Here is a 19,636-nt window from a genome sequence, read left to right as displayed (position 1 = left end):
CATCCATCCATCCATCATCCATCCATCCAAGGAGGTCAGGCCCCACTTGGTCTCCCCAGGGCTGCTGGGAAGGGCCTGTGGTCCAGGGGCATTTATGGGGCATGTGACCAGCCTGCCCGGCCTGGGGAAGCAGCCCTGCCCCGGCCCTCAGGCAGGGGGCTGGTCCAGGCATGTGGGAGTATTTATACCTCAGTGGAAGCTCCTGTGGAGTTCCTGGGCTGAATGACTCCCCGAAGCCGTGATGGTGGCCACGGCCCAGAGTCTACTGTGAGTGCTTGGATTCAGCTCCTTTGTGGCCAAGGCTGGGTGGCAGGGGCTGGGGATGGGCTGGAGAGATGGGAAGCTGCCCACGATGGTCAGGGATGGTAGAAAGGAAGGGGTTCTGGGCAAAGAAGAATGGGGGAACAGGAAGCTGTTGGAGTTAGACATCCACAGCAAGGCTGGGACCCACCCTGCAGGAGGGATCAGTCCAATGCCATTTACTAGCCCTTGGTGAATGGCAGGAAGGATAGGGCAAGAGGACTAAGATTACAAGAGAGATAACGGTTAGACATCTGGAAGAACTTCCAGGTCAGCCCCAGGCATGGAAGGTGGTTCAAGTGCTTTTTCAGGACGGGCATACCGAGCGCTGCTCTAAGACAAGCCTACTTCCAGAGGCAGACGAATGACTGAAGTGGCTTCAGGAGAGCCCTGGTTTGGGGAATGGGAACGACTCCGCTGCAGGTGTCAGTGGCTCAGATTTGAGGAAAGCATCACATGGGGGACATGATCACTCTTCATCCTTTGTTCTTATTCCCCACTCCACCCCCTGCCCTTTTCACCTGTAGTTGCTTCTCAGAGCGCTTTAATCAGATCTCAAGGCAGGGGCAGCTGACCCACTTCCTGATACCGAGCCAGGGTCAAGAGCCAGAGGGGACAGGATTTTGGCCTCAGAACCCCCAACCTTGATGGGAGCAGAGGAGCTAGAAACCCCAGACTCCCAGTATCCTGGGTGTCCAGCCTCAGGAGTGACCCCCAGGCCCTTCCTTGCAACCCCCACTAGGCAACTACCAAACTGCTCCAGGGGACCCCTCCCAGCAGCTGGGAGGGTGGAGCCCTGGGTGGGGCCACAGGCAGCACTGGGCACGGTCGCCACCCCTTGTAAAACATGCTGCCACAGACAGCAACAGAAACCATTAAGGTGGAACTCTACCATCTCCACCTCTCTGTAAAGGGCAGGTAGGAGCAGCCCGCGTGGGAGGGAGTGTGTAGAGCCCAGTGAGGGCCCTTAGTGTCCTCTGTGACTCAGCCGCCCACATGGGGTACAGGGACAGACCCTCCCAAGGAAACCTCCGACCTTGCCCCCCACCTGCCACTCTGGCTTCCAGGTGTGAGCAAGGAAGTTGAGGTGTTCCTGAGGTGGGGCTGTGTAGCATAGTGGTTAAGCACTCTAGCTTTGAAGCCTGTGTCTGAATCCTGGGGAGCATCATTTGCTAGCTGAGTGAACTTGGGCAAGTCAGGTTAACCTCTCTGAGCCTCAGTTTCCTTGTCTATAAAATGGGAGTGATAATACAGCACCTCCTTTCTGGGGTATAATAACTCACCCAGCTGTTCCTGGTCCCCTTGAGGATTTCCTCAGAGAGCTCCCTCCTGAAGAAAAAGCAGAGATGAGGGCCTAGCTGACAGCTCTGTGGACCATATACACATCCACATGACCAGCTTCAGCATCTTTAGATGCAAATGGTCCCAGCACATCATTTTACTTATAACAAAACTGAGTACAGAAAAGGGGAAGTGACTTGTCCAAGGTCACACAACCAGCAAACAGGGTGTCCCCCCACTCCTACCCCACAAATGCCCCCTCTGCCTTCATCCTGGAGTACTGGGAAAAGAGTCTCTGAGGGGTGGGGAGATATGCTGGGTAGAAGGGACAAAAGGCCTGGCTGTTTGTGAGAAGGACACAGAGCAGAGATTTGATCACACTGGTTGTTGATCCTGTGGGCATTCTTTCTGAGGAATTTCTTCCTCGTCATGCTTCCTACTCAGGTTAGAGGACCATTTCTTTCTTCCCTCCGACTCCAGGGAAGATCAAGTCTACTTCTTCTATCCCTACCCCTGCCCTCCCACTCCTCAAGGATCATGGATGGAGGAAAAGTTCTGAGAGTAGGGGGTAGACAGAATACCTGGATACTAAAGTGGTCTTCTGCTAAAGTTTTGCCAGCGTTGCACCCCTGGAGTGGTTTGGGGGCGTAACTGGGGCTCTGAGGCCTGAGACTCAGGAGATGTGGTTTTCAGTTTTAACTATGTGGCCTTGGGCATGTCATTTCTCTCTGGGCCTTATTCTTCTCCCCTGAAAAATGGGATTAATGACATTTCTCCCCTACCAGTGGTGTATGATAAATGCTCACCCACCAGCTCTCCAAAAAAAAGGACTAATTTGTAGCCTTTGCAAATTTCCTTGTGTAAATATTCCCACCAAGGCCAATTTGGGCCAATTTCACCAAAAATGGATTTGGAAACAGATGGGTACAGTTGGCCCTAACAAGTCCATAGCAGCTGGCTCCAGCACACCACTGCCTGCTACTCTCTGGGGCAAAGGGAGGATGAAATGAGATGATAGATACGAAGGTGCTTTGTAAACTGCAGAGTGCTTTATAGATGTGGACTTGTGATTAGGAAAGTCCTTACAGTCCAAGGGACCCCAGGGCACTGTCCACCATTGAGAGCCCTGACCTAGCTCTAGACCAAAAAGAGAGCAGGTTGTGGGTTGTGGAAGTCCACACTGAGTGGCTGGATCATGAGTGCCATCAGGGGTAGCTCCTGGGATCCAAGGAAGGAGGAGAGCTGACTGGACCTCCTGCACTAGTTTGCTGACGATATTTGCAGACACACATCCTATTGTGCCCCCTGAAACTGCAGCAGGTAGCGTAAAGGTTAGTCTTCAATGAAAGATTCCTCCTGAATGCAGATGCCAGAGCCCGGACTCTGCAACCATCAGAGAGTACTCTTGAGGGATCCAAAGCAAGAGTCACCTCCCCTTCCTTCCTACTCTAATCCCTGGGAGTTTCTACAGCCATTCTCCTTCAGGGGAAAGGCTAAAATGATCTCTGAGGCCAGAGGGCCAAGAGGAGGGAAGTTTAGCCTCTGCCAATGGAGGAGGATGATGTCAGGGAGACGGAGGTGGGAGGCAGGAAAGAGGAGTTTCCTCTCCTCTCCTGGTCCTTACCCCCAGAGCTCATCATTTAGAATAACTCTGTCCCACTGCTAATTATTAATAATAGCTATCATTTACTGAGCACATCCTATGCATTAAGCTATTTGCAAGCAATATATCATTTATCCTCCAGAGAGGTACGTACTATTAGCCCTATTTTATAGATGAGGAAACTGAGATCCGAGGAAGGACGCTGAGCGAGTTGCCCAAACAAAGTCCCACTGTTAACTGGGATTCAAACACAATCCTGACTCTAGAGCTTCTGAACTAGATAAAGCGACTTTAAGAGCTCCACCAGCTACTGGAGAAAGGGGTCAGGGGCTAAGGCAGCCTCATCCCTCTCTCCACAAGGGGGGAGCGGGGTCCCTGTTATCAGAGGAGAGAAAGGAGATATAGAGAATTGCACCGTTTATTCAAAGTCACACAGCCAGGAAGTGACACAGCTGGGACTCAAACTTGGGTCAGCCCAAATCCAAAACCTTTGCTCTTAACCATATGTTCTTCTGCCTCTGGAGAGGAGAGTGACCACCGGCCCACGTGTTACAAAGCCCAAGACCTGGGGGAGGAAGGGCCCCAGCCTTGCTTCTGGTAGGCCTGGAGAAGGCCTTGGGAAAGCATCTCTGGACCAGGGCCAGGAGTGGCAGGCGGGCCCGAGCTGTCCAAGGGCTGTCCAGGGAGCAGAGGCCAGGCCAGGCAATCATGCGGAGCCGGAGATGGGCTGCCCTGCACCTCGGGCCCCAGGCCTGCTCCACCGTGGTGTCCAGTTACGGCCAGCTCGGCGCTTCCCTGGTCACGCCACATTTAGCATTGCCGAGTGAGCGGCACCAGGGCGTGGAGAAGGGGCGGTGGAGACTCTTGAGGGGGCGGGAGAGCCTCCACCAGGCCCCCGCCTGGACCCCAGCTCCTAGCTCTCTCTGCCACTGAGCCTCTGAGGGACTTTGGGCAATTGCCCTCCCTTCTTTGTCCCCACCTCCCCCTTGTCAAATGAAGGAGAGAGCTTATTTAGCAAAGATGTACCAACCCCAGTCTGGGCACATGGGGTCACCATGGCCATCCCTCCCTCCCTGGGAGAGCAGGGCTGGGGAAATGCAGTTCTCCTGCTCTGCCGGAGGGGGTCTTGGGTATGTGTAAGCCTCGTGTTTTTCTTGTTGTTTGGTGCCCAGCCCATGTACCCCCCCCACTCTGACCCCCAACAAATGAAGAGACTAAGAGGAGTGTAGCCTTCAGAGTCAGACAGATCTGGGTTCAAAACTTGACTCTATCATGGATTAGCTATGTGACCTGGGCAAGGCACTTAACCCTTCTGAGCCTCAGTTTCTTCACCTGGAAAGTGAGGTTAATAATGTCCCTCACTCACAGGATTATTCTGACAAACCAATGAGAAAATTCTCCTAATCATTTACACAGTGGCCAGCCCAGAGCAGGCTCTCAGCAAAGGGTGGCCTTTCTCAGAAACTACTTGGGCAAAGAGGAATAAATTCAGGAGAAACTGCCCTTTGCAGGTGGTGGAGAAGGAAGGCAGAGAAATGAGAGTAGTAGTAGTAAGAACCATACTAATGTCATAAAGCAGAAACTAACACACCATTGTAAAGCAATTATACTCCAACAAAGATGTTAAAAAAAAAGAACTATACTAATAATGATATTAATAACGAGAGCTGGCATTTATTGAGCACTTACTACATGCTAGGCACTGTGCTAAATTCTTCATGTGCATGATTTCATTGAATCCGGCATCCCCATGAGGGCGGCCCTCTCTCTCTCTCCTTGTTTTTGCAGATGATTGACGCTGAAGCTCAGAGAGCTTCGCTAACACAGCTAGCAAGGAAAGGTGAAGGCTGGCTTTGAGCTGAGTCCTCTTAACCACTCAACTGTGCTGGGTACAGAGTTCTCCTATAATTCTAGAAGGTCTGAACAGAAAGAGCCCTCACATGTCACCTAGTATAGGCCCTGAGCTTTTCGAATGGTGAGTGCAAAGCTCAGAAAGGGAACTGGCCTGCACAAAGTCACAGGTATACCTTGGAGTGTGGAGGACATAGGAGAAAACCAAATATGCCACACCTTCCACAGCGGGCCGGTGGTGGCCTCCCCAGTGCCGTGGGGGAGGCCTGCCAGGCTCACGGGGCCACCAGGCATCCGAGTCCCCTCGAGTCCACCAGCCTCTCTCTCTCTCTGTGTCCTTCATACTCTGTCTCTCACATTGTTTATCTGCTTCCTTCTGTTTCCGATGTTCCTCTCAGTTTGTCTGTTTATCTGTCTCTGTCTGTCTGTTTCCCCCTCTCATCAGACATCTGGCTGGAGTCAAGGTCCCAGCCCTGGGATGGGGTGGGATGGAGGTGGTGGACCTGGGCTTGGTCAGCCCTGGACGGTGGTCCTCACACTCATCACAGCTGGCTTTCTTCGAGGCCAGGACTGGGGGATGGTGTCGCTACTCCTGACGCAGTCTGACGTCACGCTGCCGGGCCCCACCAGACTGGAGGGCGAGCCCCAAGGGGACCACATGCAGGCACCGGGCCTCCCAGGCTCCCCTGCCCCACAGAACGTAAGTACCAGGCACTTAGGCCCAGGCTGAGGCCAAGACCTGAGAGGTGCACAAGCAGGAGGTGGACCATCACCCCCAGCCCCCAGGGACCTGCCTGCATCTGTCTTGTCCCTTCCACCAGCAAATAAGTACCCAGTGACTCCCAGATCCAGAAGTGTCAGACCTGGGCCTCTGCCTGTCCCTTCAGTCTGGGACTTTCCCAGGGCAGAGCTGTGCATCCATCCTGCTGGGGGCGACCCAGGTTTAGAAGCAGTGTGCTCTCGTCAGATCGGGGCTTCCAAGGGCAGGCTATGTCTCGCCAGAGCTCAGCCACAGACCCTTTACCTTAGCACAGAGTAGGGTCCCGGTGCAGCCTCCGCTCACAGGCTCTCTACCCTCTGTCCACCCCAGAAGCATGCCGGCTTCAGCTGCTCATCATTTGTGCCCAATGGCCCTCCAGAGAGGGCACCCTCACTGCCTCCACACAGCCCCTGTGCCGCGTCACCAGGTCCCGAGCAGGTCCACTGCCCAGCTGGCCCTGGCCTGGGCCCCTTCCGGCTCTCACCCTCAGACAAGTACCCTGGCTTCGGCTTTGAGGAGAGCCCGGCAAGCAGCCCCAGGCACTTCCTCAAGGGCAGCCGTGTGCCCTTCCATCCATACAAGCGGCATTTCCATGACGACGTCTTCCCTGAGGCCCAGACCGCCTCGGCCCTCGCTGGACACTCCTTTAAGACCCCAGGGGCGCTGGAGGCCTTCGAGGAGATCCCCACGGATGTGGGGGAGCGTGAGGCCTTCCTGCCCGGCTTCCCAGCAGAGGCCTGGTGCAACGGACTCCCCTACCCCAGCCGGGAGCACAGCCCCCAAGTCCTGGTGAGTACCAGTGGCCGGCGGCTATCCCACCTACCCCCATCCCAATTCCTGGCAGCCCAGAACAAACCCCCGCCATCCCTTTCCAGACCTTTCCACTCAGGGTCAGTGTGCACCAGGAAAGCAGCAAGCTCAGGGAGCTGGGGACTCTAGGCCTCATTCTGGGCCTCCAGGTCAGCTGGGCAAGGGTTGCTGCCCTGGCCTGGAGTGGAGGGGACAAGGTTGGGGAGGCCAGTCAGACCGAGGAAGCTGGAAGCTTCCCAGAGGCTCCTGAGTCAGGATTCCAGTGTGCAGATTCTCTCTGTTTAAGAGTCAAGAATCTCCAGCCAGACCTACATGCCCATATGCAAATGTGAGAAGAAAAACACATTCCAGAGGCCAAGAGAAAGGGTTTAGGGAGGAGCCACAGGGCACAATGTTCTCTCCAGCATCAGCCTACAGAGTTGAGAGACGACTTAATCTTCTCAAAGGACCCTCCGGCCCCATTCTTTACCCAGAGTGAGGCCTGGGTATATTCATAGAAATATCTTGAAAGCACCTTGAAAGCTCATTTCCTTTCATAGCCATACCCACAAGCTGTGTGACCTTGGGCAAGTCACTTAAGCTCTCTGAGCCTCATCAGAAAAGTATTGTTAATAGTACCTCAAGGGCTTGTTGCCTTGGAAAGAGGAAGACTAAAGGGAGCTTTGCTCCCCACTCCCCAGCCTGGGCTGTGCCTACTCCAGATGCCCACCAGCTCTCCTCACCTCTTGCTTTCAAACAGGCTCCCATTCCATCCACAAGCCACCCTCAACAAAAGCCTGTTTCCCAGGCATGGAAGATAGAGAAGGCGCTGGGCACCTACCAGTTGTGGCCAAGACGGAGTCTGCTTCTGGTTCTGGGGCCCTTTGACGGCGTCTTCCTCAGGCCCATTGAACGTGGCAGCAGCCTTCAGTAAAGGGACCCTCATATCAGTTACTGCCCCCTAAATGTCCACTCAGTGCCAGCCCGTGATGCTTTCTTTCAAGTGCCCTGTTTAATCCTCATGACAACCCTCTAAAGAGTTCCCACTAACCCCATTTTGCAGATGAGGAGACTGAGGCTCCATAGAGACCAAGTGACTTGCCCAAGGTGTCTCTCAGCCTATAGGAAGTGAGGCTGAGGTTTGAGCCCACTTTCTTACACACACACACACACACACACACACACACACACACACACACACACACACAACATAGAGAAGAACTTGGGCCCAGAGACCCACAGCAGGCTGGTCGACCCTCTGAGTGACCTTGGACACATCACTTCCCTTCTATGGGCTCAGCCCCATCATCTGCCAAATGATAGGGCTGGACATAGTGTTTGTGGCCCTTCTAGACCTGAGATTCTATGATTAGGTTTATCTCTGCATCAGCAACCCCGGGCACACCCAGAAAGAGCTCACAGCTGATTTGACCCTGTGGGCCCAGATGCTGGTTCCCAAGGCCGCTGGTAACCTGGTAACCCCAGGAAGAATGGTCCACCTGCTCTTGGCCTTGTTTACCTTCCTGTACCTAGCTGTACACTCTGTCTAGCCCTACTCTGGGTAGAACTCTATGCTGGCCCCTGGGGGCTCCATGTGGGGCTCACAACCCATGGGAGGCCAGGATCTGGCCACCACTGCCAGCAGCAGCTGCAGGCTCCCTCTGCTAGAGACAGAAAGGCCACGGGGCTCCCGCAGACCAGCAACTGTGTAGACTCCCCGGAGCAGAGAGCAGAGGCTCTGAGCCGGGGATGGCCAGAGCAGAGGGGACTCGCCAGCCCCCTCCAGAGAGCCTACCAGAGTTCCCCTGGGCTTTGCAGAAGAGCAAGTGGCAGGGCCTTGGCGGGCCCGGCTGGACCAACCTCTCTGCCCACTTCCTGTGCTCCCCTCACCATGGCTCTGCAATGGGAATTCTAGAGCAGTGGTCCTTTGCAGACCTGCTCTGAGGGGCTGGTGGCTCTGAACCAGCAAGCAAGTCCTGAGCCAGGCTTGGTGAGTGGGGTCAGGCAGTGCACCCTTGTGCCATTCCAGGGAGACCGCTGGTCCTACCCCAGCTTCAGTGTGACCAATGACAAGTCTCCCCCATGTCCCCGGACAGCCCAGCCTCAGTCTCTCACCTGCAGGGAGGTGGGGGTGGGGGTGGGAAGCCCTGTCAGTTCCAGCCTCAGCTCCACCATTAACTTGCTGAGTTCCCTCAGGAAAATCCCTGCCCTTCTCTGTTCTCTATTTATTCTCCAGGAATAAGCTCTGGGGGAGGCAAAGTAGGGGTTGCTTTTGTGTAAGGTTCGAGACACAGAAGAGAAAAAGGAAGAAAAATATGGTCCAGCCTGGTCATCTGGTTTTTTTTCCCTTCCAGCAGGGGTCAGAAGTCAAGGTCAAACCCCCACCTCTGGAGAGTGGTCCAGGGATGTACTGTTACCAACCCCCCTTGCAGCATATGTACTGTCCTTCCCAGCCCGCCTTCCACCAGGTGGGTCTGGGGCAGGTGGGTAATTTTCCCCAGGGTCTCAGGATATTACATGTGTGTGTGGTGTGCGGGGGTGTGTGTGAGTGTGTGTGTGCACACCTGGATGGGCAGGTAGGGACAGCAGGGCCCTGAATCTCAGGCTGGGCCACCTGGGGTGGGGAACAGGGGTTCATGGGGAGGGAAGCAACTGCCCTTCTCTTGGGGTGGATGGGGCTTGTCTGAGACCCTGGCAGTGCCTGAAAGGTCTCAGGAAAGAGAGTGGGACTGAGACTGGGGCAGGGCCGGATGTGAACCAAAAAGGGAGAGAAGAGGAGAGCTAGAAAAGGACTGAGCAAAGAGAAAAGGAGTAAATGGGGTGACACACAAGGCTGAGCAGGCCAGGGAACAATGGGCTTTCGTCTGGGTCAGCCACCATCTTATGTGGTCTTGGCCTCAAACTTCCCTTTAGCTTAGACAGGGTGGGACCAGGAGTGAAGTTAGGGGGCCTTCCCAGTTGGAGGTTCCAGGTCCCCAACATCTCTGGCCCTTATCCCCCTTCCCACCTGACTGCCCAGCCTCAGCTCCTCCCAGATGTACAGGAAGCCAAGTAATTGCCCCACACTGGCATGGGATGGAGGTTTTTAAAAAGAGAAAGAAAAGAGCCCCGGAACAGCCAAGCAGCTCCCAGGAGTCGCCGGGCAAGACACAGCAAGTGGCTGCCCAGTACCCAGCTTTATCCACCTGCAGCCTGGCACTGAGACAGGCCCTGCCTGTGGAGCAGGTTCTGCTCCCAGCTCTTTGGCATTGGCCTTGATCTTGGCCAAGCCAGGGAGGCAGGCACGTGGGTGGGGGATGGAGGTGTGTTGGTCAGACTGCCTGCTTAGCGGGGAGAAAGAAGGAGAAGGAGGAAAGCAGAGGGAACACATGAGGGATCCTCCTCACTCCGTGACGAGCCTCGCTGGAATAGCCGAGCCCTCCTGAGGCTCACGGTCTGACCCAGGGTAGGAATGTCCCTGAGGCAGCCTGGCCCAACTGGGACTGAGCCACAGCAGGGCTAAGGGACTACCAGACCCTAGACGGCCTCGTCATGCCCAGCCCTGTCTTGATGCCCTCTATTTTCTGCACCCCCTCCTCGAACAAGATAGCCACACCCAGGGCTTTATGGAACCTGCAGAGAGGTGACTCAGTCACTAAGTGTCTCTCGGGTGACCAGGAAAGATCGCTTCGGCCTGGAGCAGATGGGGGAGTCAGAGTCTCCTACCCACCCTCACCCCCGTAAAACACCATCCCTGGCACCGCAGCCACTCCCTTTGCCATAAAAACCACCTCCTACCCTCACCTGCCCACCATCATGATGAGCCCTTTCAAGGAGCCACCCACTGAAACTCATAAAAGGTGGCAGTGCCCAGCAAATGCCCAGGCTGGACACCCCGCTTCCAGCCCAACCACTCCAGGAGATACCAGAGAGGTCTGGAGCACCCGCCCAGAAGGGTACATGGGCCTGGGATACCCCTCACACTCTCTAGCCCAACTCCTGTCCTATCACCATGGCAACCAGAGTACCTAGAGACCTGAGAGAAAGATGCTGGAGGAAGGGAGCTCTGAGGCCTCTGAGATCCTGAATTCTGAAATGTGGATCTCCTCACAGGCCCCCAGATAGCCACATCCTTGGCCAGCGTCCTCAGATAGCTCTGCCTTTGGGGCCCATGACCATGGTGGTGGAGCCCATGATAGAAGAATCTAGCCTCAGTTCCTTCTCTGGATGTATATGAATGGGGGCAGGGGGCCCCCTTCCTTGGGAAGACTGGTTACCATGGCAACCACTCTGCCCCTTTGACCTCTACAGTACTCACCAGGTGGCAGCAGCTACCCTGTACCCTACCTGGGCTCCTCACACTATCCATACCAGCGGATTGCACCCCAGGCCAGCACCGATGGGCACCAGCCTCTCTTCCCAAAACCCATTTACTCCTACAGGTACGTTTCCCAGCACTCCTGAGGTAGAAGGAAGAGGGCTAAGAGGACCCTGGGGAAACTGAGACATGGAATCCCTTGAGGTATAAGGGTAATGGCAGGGAGTGGAAGTCATAGCTAGTGCACTTCCAAAGGATGCTATAGAGAAGATCCCAGCATGGGGCAGGGGGACTGACTAGCTCACCTCTGACCTCTCATCTCACCCTAGGGAGCCATGTCTGTGGCTCAACTCCGCAGGTGCTGGTGCCCTGGATGAGCCCGCTAAGTTCTAGCTTCCTGGGGCCCAGGGCCTGAAACCAAGAGTTTAGGGGGGGGATGCTTCCCCCCTTCTCCCTCCCTCCCCAGATACCGAGAGAAGCTTCACCCCAAAGCTGTGCTGGAAGTAAGTGAGGGATGAGGTCTGCAGATGCGGCTCAATTATCCAGCATCTGCCAGGTCTGGTGCAACGTCTCTGGCGCTGGGGTTAGAAGTACCAGGCCAACAGCACCCAGCCCATCTGGGAGACCTTCCATCTGAACTTTCATTCATCTAACCAACATCGATACTCGACCTCCTGTGTGCCAGGCCCCTCATAGGGTCAGGTCATCAGCCAGTATGAGCTCAGGAGAAGGAAAAGGAACTTAAACATTATCCAGCAGCACAGAGAAGGGGTTTGTGGAAGGCTGGATGATGAGCAGAAAGGAGCACATGCAGTCTTTGGAGTCCAATAGAACTGGGTTCTACTCCAGGCTCTGAATTTATTAGCTGTGAAACCTCAGGCAAGTTACTTAATCTTTCTGAGCTTCTGTTTATTCATCTGTTAAAAAAAAAAGAACTGCAATATTCAGGCCTTTGGATGGATTAAGTGAGAGAATACGCTTGGCACTTTGTAGAGAATCAAAAAACCTTAATCCCCCCCCCTTGCTAGCCAACATTCACGCAATCGGCTGAAGGCTGAATGGTAATGACAGCTTCCATTTAATGAGTGCCTTCTATGTGCTAGGCAGCGTGCTTAATCCTCAGGACTCTGAGATAGCCATTATTCTCTTCACTTCGAAGCTGAGGAAACTGAGGCTCAGAGAAGTTAAGGCACTCACCCAAGGTCACACAGCTAGTGAGTGGCCAAAGCCAGGATTTTAAGCCAGCTCTCTCAGATGCCACGAGACCCTTGTATATCAGTAATTCCTGACTTCAGTGGACACTTTCTCATTCCTTCTCCTCTGGACCTCATAGGGCCTCTCACGTGTGAATTCTGCAGCAGGCTATTCGTCCTTGACTATTCCAGCCAGGGCGGGGGTGGGGGGGTGGAGAAAGACTCCAGGCCAGGTCAGAGGTTCAAACTCTCAGAGCTTTCTCTGCCTTCAGCATCCTCATCTTCATGGCCCTGAAGAACAGTAAAACTGGGAGCCTTCCTGTCAGCGAGATCTACAATTTTATGACGGAGCACTTTCCTTACTTCAAGGTGAGCCCCCAATCTACCGCACCCTACCAGCCCCAAGTCCTGGGCGAGCCAGGCCTCTCTGGAACCAGAGGATTCCGTTGGGAGGTGGGAGATGAGTTTGAATGAAAGCCAGGAGAGGGTGTGTCCCCCACATGCTTCCCCTTGTCTCCACTTCAGAAGGAGAGTTCTGTGTGAGGAAGAGAGAGCTCAAGCCATTCACCAAAGGTCACACAGCAGGCTGGGGTCAGACCTCATGCTTGTGGAAGGTGGACATGGCAATTCTGATAGGCTTCAAGGAGCGTCCACCTACCCCAAATGGGGAGAGAGAGCTTGGGAAGAAATGCGAGGCTGTTCCCACTGCTGCCCCCAGGATGCTGTAGGACTGGAGGAATTTGGGTAGGAGCTGCCCAGCCAAGGTGACACAGGATGCTGGGACTGCAGAACTCATTACCTTCCCAGGAGAGATTAGGATCTGCCTCTGTGGGCGGCAGGCTCAGCTGCAGTTCTGCCAGAAAGCAGAGTGTGGGCTTCATGGTCTTAGAGTGTCCTAGGGAACTGGCTGGTTCACCTGAACTTCCCATGGACGGGATCTATCAATAATTTCTGTCATCCACAGAAGGGGCTTCTGGGGCTCTAGCAAACTCCCTCCCTAGAGGCAGGACGGATTCCCTTCTCTCCATTTGCTCAAGGCCAAACATCAAGTGGGATCACTTGCCAGCTCAAGCTCTCTGGCTTCCCACACCACCCACATCCCTTGTCTGATGCTCCCTAGGCCCTCCAACAAAAACCCCTTCTTCTGGGGTGGGTGCAGGGGAGGTCAGAGCTTGCGTGTGAGGAGTGCCTTCTCCACGGCCTGCAGCCTAGTGGATACAGTCTCACCTTCTACCCAGGCAGAGGGTGGGAGCTGCAGCCCAGGTCATCCAGAACCCAGCTCCACCTGCCAGTGATTTCTGGCCCCACCACCTTCCCAACTGTGCTGCCTGGGGGTGATTTGAGGCTAATGTTCAAACAAGCTTGTGCTTGCCGAGCTACCATCAGACGAGGAGTAGGCAAGATGACCAGAGTTCTGGCCAAGAATGAAAAAGTATGGTCATCCATCAAAGGTCCTGGAAGGGAGAGGAGGAAGGAGAGTTGTCCTGGGATTCAACAAGCACCAAAGCCAGTATCCAGAGCTGCCCCTCTATCCCAGCAAGTCAGGGGACCAAAGTCTCCCTGGCCTATAAAGCTTTTAGAGGGTCCCCTAGGGCTTCAAGGAGCCAGGCCAGAGAGAAGGAAGTGAGGATCCTGCCCCATTCCTCTCGGCCTGTCCTCCCTGCCAACTCCCAGCCCCTCCCTACGTCTCATCTTCCTGGCTTAATTATTTTTCCTAGGAGCTGTGTAATCCCTGTTTTATAGGGCTGAGTAGTGAAGAGGTCTAACTGCTTTTTTTTTTTTTTTTTGGTTCCAGTTGTTGTTCTTAGCCAGTTGCATCACTCCCTCACTCCCAGGTTTACATTTGACTTCAGAGAGAAAGCATCTGTGAGGATGGGTCAGGCCCCAGATGGTGAAAGCAGTCCTATGGGGTGAGCTGGGCAGGGCCCTTAGTTAGGGAACAGAATTGGAGTCTGGGCTCTGTCATCGCCTCCTTGTGTGATCTAGGACTAGTCCCTTTCTTCTCTGGACCTCAGTTTCCCAGTCTGTAAGATGGTCAGGTTGGACCTGTTGGCGCGTGAGTTCCTTCCAACTCACACAGTTCCCCTCTGACCCACCTAAGAAATTAGTTCAAAGATCCTCTTCCCCCTCTATCACTCACTCCCCAGTTGAAGGTCATTTTTCTGGGCAAGGACAGAGTGGACCCTGGGGTGCAGCACTCATGCCCAAGGCAGCTGAGATGGGCGTCCTGAAGCCCCGTGAGTCAGAGATGTGGGATTGGGGAAGTTCCAGCCACTGGACATAATTGCTAGTACTGACCATCCCTCTTCCAAACAGGAAGTGGCTGGGGTGGGGGCTGCCCTGGCACCCCCAAATCACAGATTTATGGGGCCATAAAAGGGCCCAGTGCCCATTAACTCTGCCCACAGCCTTGACTCCTAGTAGGGACTGTCGTGGGAGTTGAAGCTGAATTCCCCAGCTGGCTGGTGTGGTGGCTCAAGAATTCTCTCTCATGACCTTGGGAGCCTTGGGGGTCACCTCAACCATGCCCCTGACCCAGGCCAGCGGCCCCTGAGAAAGGCTCCAGCAGCTCCTGCGAGCAACTTGCAGTGACGCTGGCATCAGGGCCCAGTTCTGCTGGACATGATTCAGCCTGACTGCTCCCTGGGGCAAGTGAGCTGGGGAGGAGGGAGTGGCTGCCCCTCAGTAAGCAGAAACTGTGAGCTGGAGGGAGAGGGGCCGAGGGGCGAGGATAGAGGGACCTCAGCAGCCAGAGCGGGTGCTCTGCCCACAGTCACCCCTGCTGGGCCCAGGACTGTCACAGAGCCTGGGACAGAGCTGGAGGTGGGGGGACAGGGGGTGCCCCCTGGCCCCCACCCCACTGCCTCTCACCCAACTGAGTCAACCTAATAGTTTTTACAACCCTCCCTGGGTGCAACTACTGCCCTGGTGGCATGACCAGGCCTCCTAATGGGTGTTTATTCTGTTGGCATGAGCACCGCCCACCTGAGGGCTGGCCTCCCCACCAGGCCACGCCCCCCAGGCACACGCATATGAACACTCACAACCACACACGTACAACCATGGATACCCACACACACCCCCAGAGAGACTTTCTCACACACACTCATTTCTCAGGGACACACATGTCCTCACACTCAGAAGACTCCACGGACCTACACCCCAGAGACAAACTCACAGCAGGGAGAGCTCAGTGTAGTGAGTTCCTCTCCACAGACAGTCCGAGCACAGGCCCGAGGACCAGTGGGGAGCTGCCCAACCGCAGGCTGGGGCGGGGCGGGGCCGTCCGTAGGGCCCACCAGCCCTTCCTTTATGAACCACCTACAGCCTTCTCTGAAGGGCACGGGGTAGGACGAAGGCAGATTTTAGGTGTTAATAACTGTGAGCAAGGTTCTTGCCCACCCCCGCCCCACTACTGAAGGCTACCGAGCGTGCGCTGGGTGCTGACGAGGACGGCAAGCCCCAGAGTGGGTGGCAGTTCTGTGCCCAGTTAGCAAAGGAGTTTTCTGGCATCGTGACCCTGGCCTGAATTCTTGTCTTGCTCTGCTCCGGCAGACGGCGCCTGATGGCTGGAAGAATTCTGTCCGCCACAACCTGTCTCTTAACAAGTGCTTCGAGAAGGTAGAGAACAAATCAGGCAGCTCCTCTCGCAAGGGCTGCCTGTGGGCCCTCAATCCAGCCAAGATCGACAAGATGCAGGAGGAGCTGCAGAAGTGGAAGAGGAAAGACCCCATTGCCGTGCGCAAAAGCATGGCCAAGCCAGGTGAGGCTAGCGGCCGTGCAGGGAGGGCCCTGGGTGCCCAAGCCAAAAAAAAATAAGAGTGGAGGAGGCAAGAAAAGCTGAGCAAGGAGAACTGATAAGGGAGGAAAGCGCCTGAGTGCGGTTCTAAGGCTGGGAGCGTTCGTGGGGAAAGGGAGGCCTCATGGTGTCTCTCTCTCTCTCTCTCTCTCTCTCTCTCTCTCTCTCGGGCCTTTTCAGAAGAGCTGGACAGCCTCATTGGAGACAAGAGGGAGAAGCTGGGTTCCCCACTGCTTGGCTGCCCGACCCCTGGGCTGACAGGCTCAGGCCCCATCCGGCCCCTGGCACCTCCAGCCGGGTTCTCCCAGCCGCTGCACTCAATCCACCCAGCTCCGGGCCCCATTCCTGACAAGAATCCCCTGCAGGACCTACTTGGGGGGCACGCACCCTCCTGCTATGTGCAGACATATTCGCACCTCTCACCGGGCCTGGCCCCTCCCAGACCTCTGCAGCCGTTGTTCCCACAGCCAGATGGGCGCCTTGAGCTGCGGGCCCAGCCGGGCACCCCCCAGGACTCGCCTCTGCCTGCCCACACCCCACCCAGCCACAGTGCCAAGCTGCTGGCTGAACCTTCCCCAGCCAGGACCATACATGAAACCCTGCTGCCAGACGGAGACCTTGGCACTGACCTGGATGCCATCAATCCCTCTCTCACTGACTTCGACTTTCAGGGTGAGCTGGGGATGGGAAGGGAGAAGTGGGAGAGTACTGGAGAGGGACATCTGGCAGTGCGCCCTGTCCCATCTAAGTCTCCAGGCTTAGAGTGCGGCCTGCTAACTAACTGCCGGGTTTCAGGTCAACTGGAGCAGAGAAGGCCCAAGCTGGGCAGTGGGTAGTGGTGGTTAAGGGTCAAAGAGGAGTGTCCTTGCCCCCATCTCCCTCCTCCTGGTGCCCTTGAACAGGTTCCAACTGACCTATCATCAAACCACTCTCAGCTCTGGGTGGGCTGGAAAGGGCCCGATGTTCCATTCCATATTTGGTTGTGAGTAACCGATGGTCTGAACATTCCCAGAAGCGATTGCATTTTCTGAGTTCATCTTCTAATGCAGAGGAAGGAGACAGATCTTCCCCCCAGAAGAACGGAAGGCCTCAGAGCTAGGCAGGTCCCGGAGGGAGAGGTTCTATCTCTTCTGTTCCATCTTGCCTGCTCCATCTCTGCATGTGGCCAATCCCACCCATTCCCATCTAATCTCCAGTGCACCCCCAGGTCCTGGCACTGGCCACAGGGGGTTTGAAGGAGGGTGCTGACCCAGGCCTCAGACCTTTCGTGTGCACTGGGGTAGGAGACCCTCAGAGATCTCCCGGTCTGATGGGGAGAGAGCCCAGGTCTTGGGAAGCTATTGTTAGAAACGAGCAGCTAGAGCCTCATCCACCTCCAGAAGTAGGGAACGGGGCTCAACAGCCTCAGAAGAAGCTGTAGACATGTGGGCGACCATAAGCATTTACCTGAGCCCTACTAACTGTCAGGCATCTTGTGAGGCGCTTTACATGTGCTCTCTCATGTGTGCCTATAGCATAGGAGGAATTATTCAACCCATTTCACAGATGTATACCAAGGTTAAGTAACTTATTCAAGATCACTTACCTAGAAAGAAGGAAAGTTAAGGGAATTCTGTGGCGGTCCACTGGTTAGGACTCCGCGGTTTCACTGCTGAGGGCACAGGTTCAATCCCTGATCGGGGAACTAAGACCCTGCAAGCTGCACAGGGGCAGCCAAAACAAAAAGAGAGAGAAAGAAGGAGAGTTAGGATTGGAACCCAGGCAGCCAAGTTCAGTCGAAGGTTTAGTTCAGCTCTCTTCCTCCAGACCCTGGAGCCCTGATACCCAGGGAAGGAGCTCCAGTCCCTGGCCTGCCACGATGCAGGTCACACAACACATAGAAGAGGAGCAGGTGGCAGCACTGTTTGCTCCCAGAGTCAGTGCTTCCTGGCTTTGCTCCCATCCCTTGGGCCCTGCAGTGGAGGACACCCAGGGAGCCGAGCCCAACCAGCTCACTGGATGCAGCAGTGCATTGTTGGAAGATTCTTGGTCTGGGCTGCAGATCCACCTCCTTGGGAGCCTGGGCAAGAGCCAGGGTGAAGAGTTCCTCAGGCTCCCTCCCCAGGGTAACCCCAGAATGTACAGCATCTGCATCAACCCTTCCAATAGGCAGCTCTCAAATCCTTGATCATCCCCCCCACCCACAAGAAAAAGGGCCACACAGATCATCTGAGCTATGGCTTTCAAACTGTCCTACATGGGAGGAGGAATCAGAGACGTTCTGCAACTGTCTGGGGTCACAGAGCTAGTGCCAAGGGTCTGTTCTCCATTCAGTGTTACCCCAATCCTGCTTTCTTTAGCATGTGAGAGCATGGGGTGGGAGGCAGACAGGGCTCCTTAGTGCCCCCCAGTGACACCTGTTCTCTCCCCCAAATAGGAAACCTGTGGGAACAACTGAAGGACGACAGCTTGGCCCTTGACCCCTTGGTACTGGTGACCTCACCCCTGACGTCATCTTCAATGCCGCTGCCCCAACCCCCATCCCCATCCTGCTGCTTCCCCCCTGGGCCCTGTCTGGCCGAGACAGGCAGTGAGGCAGGCAACTTGACACCACCAGGCAATGGGGGCTCCGGGGCAGTGGGGGACCTGCATCTCACCACCCTTTACTCAGCCTTCATGGAGCTGGAACCCACGGCCCCTGCTGGCCCCTCTGTGTACCTCAGCCCCAGCTCCAAGCCCATGGCCCTAGCATGAGCTATGCCCAGCAGCTGCTCCAGCCTTTGCCTGGCCTGGAAGTCCCAGCTGGCCGCCCATGTCGGGCTCACCTTAAAGGTCAAGGAAGGAACACACTCCCTGTCCCCTATGCCACTAAGCCAACTTGTTTGTTAGCTGGCAGCTGGGGGTGTAGAAGTCACCACCCAGGATGCTGCCCCTCACACATTTCTGCCGCCTGGTACACCAACTCCTCGCTCAGGGCCCCTGAAGAGCAAGTGTCCGGGCAAGAAGCAAATGCACTCTCCCTAGCTCACACCCATCCACACTTAAGCCCTCATGCACGTCTGCACAGGCGCACACGCACAGAAACACACGCGTACAGTTATACAGACATACACCCACACACATACCTTATATCCAGAGGAATCAGAACTACATCACAGAGCCTGACTTCATTTTGGGGGCAGCTGAGAGCTGAGGGCTTTGGTTACCAAAAGCTCAGGGCTCCCATGCCAGGTCCAAGACCACTACGGAGTCCTATTCTGATGTCCACGTTCTCTGCAGGCCCGTTCCCCTCCAGGCATGATCTTTCCCAGAGCCCCCTGTATTTATTCTCCCATCTTCATCCCACCAGCCCATCAAGAAGGAGATATGGAGTTTCTCCCCAAGTTGTCTGTGGGCCCACCCCCAGGGGGCTGCTACTCAGCAGTACCCGCCCTGCCAAGCTCTACCTGTCCTCAACTTAAGCTCTCTCTGGCCTTTCCCAGGATGACACACAGGAGGGGCAGTGTCCACCCCAGGACCAAACTGAGCCCAATTCCGACACAAAGTGTTTGGAAAAGCCCTTGCCCTCAGAAACTTGAAAGTGTCCTTTTCTCCCAGCCCTGGGTGCAGGAAGGGCCCCTCCAGGTCACTGCAGTCTCACTCCTGAGAAGTTCACGTAGGTTAGGCCCCAGCTTGTGAATTACTTCCAGCTGTCTCAGGCAGCCTGGGCGTTCAGGGAAGGGAAGTCTGGTAGAGGCTGGTGGGGGGAGCACCCATGCCCCCTTTCTTTGACTGCTTGGCAGGC

General features: G+C 55.4%; 1 protein-coding gene across 1 annotated transcript; it reads left to right on the top strand.

The window, feature by feature from the left end:
- Positions 1-5,612: 5,612 nt before the first annotated feature.
- On the top strand, positions 5,613-18,606 carry FOXN1 (forkhead box N1). The gene is made up of 8 exons (XM_059047350.2): positions 5,613-5,735; positions 6,126-6,584; positions 8,942-9,052; positions 10,875-11,005; positions 12,347-12,443; positions 15,630-15,837; positions 16,054-16,545; positions 18,290-18,606. Exons 1-8 carry the CDS (start codon positions 5,613-5,615, stop codon positions 18,604-18,606), a joined length of 1,938 nt encoding a protein of 645 aa, XP_058903333.2.
- The last annotated feature ends 1,030 nt before the right edge of the window (positions 18,607-19,636 follow it).

Source organism: Kogia breviceps, chromosome 19 (assembly GCF_026419965.1).
Source record: "Kogia breviceps isolate mKogBre1 chromosome 19, mKogBre1 haplotype 1, whole genome shotgun sequence".
NCBI lineage: Eukaryota > Metazoa > Chordata > Mammalia > Artiodactyla > Physeteridae > Kogia > Kogia breviceps.
The sequence above is the reverse complement of the archived record's forward strand: the minus strand, read 5'-3'. Positions and strand labels throughout refer to the sequence as shown.